We start from the raw sequence: 4,333 nt of genomic DNA on the forward strand, positions 1-4,333 counted from the left end.
GGCGGAGAGAGAGCCCCTTAAACGTTTTATCTATATCAAGAATAGCAAAAGGAAGATGGATCCAGATTCAATTCTTGTCTTGTTCCTCGAGGAGGCTCGTCGAAACGCAAAAATATAGAAAACTAACAAATTAAAATAAAATAGAATAAAACAAAGAAAACGCGAAAGGGAACAGGAAAAATGCAAGAAAAGAAAAGAAAACCCCAAAGCCAAGCCCCCCAATTTGTAATCCACCAAGATACCAGTGCTAAGTTAAACCAGAAACCAGAATGCGATCGGTCATGGGAGGAGGATTGATCCGGGCGAAGCCAGAGTGTTTTTCCGTTGGGTCGTAGTGGATTGAGCCACTGTCGGATGTGTGTAAGGTAGGCGGAAAGAGTTGTATGACTGACTGTTTTCTGGGGGCGCTGTTGGTGTTTTCCGAACGAGCAGCGAGGATTGGAGAGACTATTATTTGCACCAGGTGCTGGAGAAGGAGCGTAGTGGAGGAAGAGGTGAGTGTTGGGGAGAGAGGGTGAGAGAGTGAGAGAGTGAGAGAGTGAGGGAGAGAGGGAGAGAGATATGATTAACGCTGAACAGAAGAAGGAAGCCCCCTATTTTTATTTTTATTTTTTTTTTGCCCGCAAAGAAATGGATCAACTAGCGTGATTATTGGCGGGAACGCGGGTTTGGACGGCAAAGCCAGGCAGATGTCGCGGCATGAGAAAAAAGGTTACTAGCGAGGATGACGCCTGGAGTAGTAGGATGATGTATATTTGCGATGGGGCGGAGAGCAGGTGGAGTGGAAGGGGGATCCGAAAGGACGAGGAGAAGAATGCTGGGAGAAGAGAAGAGGAGAGGAGGAGAAGTCGAAGATAAGAATGGGGTTAATTGATGCTGTCTGGGTAGAAGGTCAGGGTGAGAGGTGTCGTTGGCGCAGTTGAGTGAAGTTGTTGGAAGTTGACGTTGAAGCCCAAAATAGAGCGAAAGTTCTCTCTTGTCTTGTCAGGCCACGCCAGGAACAACCAACATACGCGTATTGACGACAGTACACATACTACCCTAACTAGTAAGGCCTAAGGAACGGCGTATCGTATGGTAAGGGGCTAGCGCAAGCCTGGCTGGGTTAACTGCCATAACTTACCGCTACTTAACTGCCCTACTTACCGCTAACTTTACCGCTAACTCGGACGGGACTAGAGCCCTCCCGGTCCCGTACTTTATGTGTCACTGGCCCACTCCATCCACCGCCAAAAGTAACCTCAGTGGTACTTCCCATCAATGCTGTCAACGCTGCCAACGCGACCAAACCACTGTCAATTCTGACAACTCTGACAACTCACTCTGACCACTCTGACCAGGGGCAAGCTCTTGATTGGAAAAAGACCAGGCACAAAAGTTAATCAGAGGTTTCCTTGGCATCGTAAAGCATTGCGTATGAAGTAGTTGTCGAGAATAATGCAACTGCGCTGGTGCTCATTCTTGAGTCTTTCTCTCCCCCACCATACGGTGTCTACGGAATACTGCATACTAGACAGACAGCATACTCACTGATGTACAGCATATCACATATCCAACCCTGGAACTGTTCTCAACACCTGCATAACTACTACTTACGTTATTAGACAGTCGACGTGTGCATTTAAGGTTGAAACACCAAACACCGCCTCGGCTTATGGATCAAGCATCGGGAGGATCGTGCCCTCATGCAAAATATTTAATTTTCCATCACCATTCCGTCACCTCATCATCCTGTGGCCCCCCGTCCAAGAGTAGCAGAAATAACAATGTGAAGAGTTATTATTAGATAGTAAATTGATCTGGCATTCAGGTGTATCAAAGAATCCTGCTCAGCCACAGATTCAGAGATTCTTATTCCCCTCCCCACAACCTCTCCACCTCCGAGAATATCGACATATCGAGATTGAGACCCTGGCTCGAGATACTAGTTAAACTCTATGGAACGAAATATAAATATTCGTCTTCATAGAAATGTTCACACTCCTGGCCTGTGTCTGTAAGGTTTATTTATTATCAGAACCTCGGGGGTCATTCAGAAACACACGCTTGGAAGGACACCAACAGTGTGTACTCCGCCAAATTGAGGTCCAAATAGCATTGTTTGTGCCACCCCAAAACAACCTGCCAATGTGTGTCAATATCATGGCAATATGTCACGAAAGACAACGTACTCGGTCCCGCTCTCTGTGCAAGTGTCTTGTCTTACATTTTCTAGTTGGGTTGGACAGAATGGCATCTCAAGCTTTTGGATTGGATATCATCTATGTCAATCCAGACTTCGCTGGCAAAATGGAATGATGGCCCACTAACGCTCTATCATGTCCATAAAAATTTCATACATCTGCCTTGAAATATAGATGGTTCATTTCCATACATTATTAATTACATTTTTAATTATTTTTTGAATAAACCCATCGTCACTCCTCGTATTCATTACTATCTATTAATATACCAATATACCAACCAAGAAACAAACTCCCAGGTCCCCGGCCGCCATTCACGGCAGTTCCAGCTCCGTACAAGTTCCTATTATGGCCCCTTGCCTATCGCTGACCCTCAAACCCGAGGTGCAGATCACCTTAACGCCGTCTGAGAGGAGCCGGACAAGGTTCCTAGATAAAAATACTAACGACTCACTCCTCCCTGCTGCTGCGAACATAAAGGAGGCTGCGGAAAGCAAAAGGCTCCATTTAGTGTGCCTTCCTTTCACACCACGGCTGATTCAATTGGCCGCTCTCTCGAGGTCAAGGTCAAGGGTTGGATGCAAGGAACTAAGAAAAGTAACTTTGTCTATACGAAATATGGAATTGTTTAGTGGGTAATCTAGAATTACTGATCGATGAGGTTGAGGCTTTTTGGACGCCTGTCATCCTTGCAAGAAGACGCCCGCAGAACGGGGGCGGTCAAAGACACAGGTTTTCCCAAAGGATAGCAGCTACATCCCTGCCTTCACCGTGGTTTTCTTTCGGAGATACATACAACAGGATTCTTCTTGTTGGTTCAGTTTGATTAATTAAATTAATCAGCTCAATCCACAGCTCATGCTCATGCTCATGCTCATGCTCATGCTCATGCTCATGCTCATGTGATGCGATGTATGGATTTGATATTTACATGGAATGCACAAAGTATGTAAATGCTCCTTTCCACACATCGTTTTTCCCTACCTAGAAGTAAATCTAATGAACCTGCCAATGGCATAGTTATCCCAAGAATGTCGACGACTTTTTCTCTTTCTCTTTTTCTTTTTTTCTTTTTCTTTTTTCTTTTCTTTTTTTTCGTTTTTTGCTTGCTTGCTTGCTTGGTTGCTTACATGCAGCATTATCAATAGCACTTAAATATGCATGAAAGGTTAAACAGTGTCCTCATCACTTGCTCCAAGATAAACAGCTAGACACTCTCCATCTTGTCCTGAGGCCCTCTACTGCCTCCGGATAGGATGTGGAGGACAGACCCTTCTCCATTTCCTCCCGCTGTAAATCAAACTCACAAACCAGTCTAGGAGCCGTTGCAGAATTGCCGAGAAGAGGATAATCCGCCTCCGCCAATCCGCCACGACTGCATCCCTGGAAGCATAAGAGAAGGTGAAGAGGAAAATTGCAGCTGGCGGGCACTCTCACTGACAGGTTGACTCTGCCAGAAAGTTTTAGAACCATGTGCAATCCGTTTATGAGTCTTGGTCTCGTTTCTGTAGGTGGTGAGTTACGTGTGGACTCTCGTGAAAGCAAATCTTTCGACAAAAGCGTTCGTCGAACAAAGAAAGGGCCTGGATGAACGACGGCACGCACTGCCACGGCAGCATCCTGCGGGGAAGACGGAGCCTTGTGTCGCGTCCATATGCTTTAATAACTAATGACTCGGCGTCGAAGTGTCTGCAGTCATAGAGGAGTGTCTGCTGCCTCTTCTCTTCTCTGCAATCTTTATACCGTCCATGTAGCTCACAGGCAGCGAAGTGATGTCTGAAGCAGTGAGAGCAGTCCGTTTGACGTTAGCATTTCCCTGCATGGGATTCAGGGGCGATGCGTAACAACGACTACCGACGTTACGTATGTAGGGACATGCGACTCGAGTCAAGTTGCATATGAAGACAGAACCGGCTCAACCACAACTGCATAGTTTAGCAACCCCGAAACAATCATATTGTGATTAAACTATTATCCTTCATTGATTTATCACCTGCCATTTCAATAATTGCCAAATTGAAGAGTGCATTTGGGCTATTGTAAATTTGCACTTCCCATCAACTTTTGGGCATTGAACAAACAAACGGAAAACCTCCAAAAGACTCATCATCTTATTCATTCGAAAGGGATGGAAACTCAAAAAGAACCAA

The 4,333-nt window shown here is 45.5% G+C and overlaps 1 protein-coding gene across 1 annotated transcript; it reads right to left on the bottom strand.

Annotated features, from left to right (window-relative positions):
• Positions 1–3,368: 3,368 nt before the first annotated feature.
• Positions 3,369–4,005, bottom strand: PADG_05066 (uncharacterized protein; the record flags this gene model as incomplete). The annotated part of the gene is made up of 3 exons (XM_010761958.1): positions 3,369–3,566; positions 3,621–3,821; positions 3,943–4,005. The coding sequence occupies 3 exons, from the start codon at positions 4,003–4,005 to the stop codon at positions 3,369–3,371; spliced, it is 462 nt and encodes a 153-aa protein (XP_010760260.1).
• Between the last annotated feature and the right edge of the window lie 328 nt (positions 4,006–4,333).

The sequence above is a fragment of the Paracoccidioides brasiliensis genome, assembly GCF_000150735.1.
Source record: "Paracoccidioides brasiliensis Pb18 unplaced genomic scaffold supercont2.5, whole genome shotgun sequence".
In the NCBI taxonomy this organism is placed as follows: domain Eukaryota; kingdom Fungi; phylum Ascomycota; class Eurotiomycetes; order Onygenales; family Ajellomycetaceae; genus Paracoccidioides; species Paracoccidioides brasiliensis.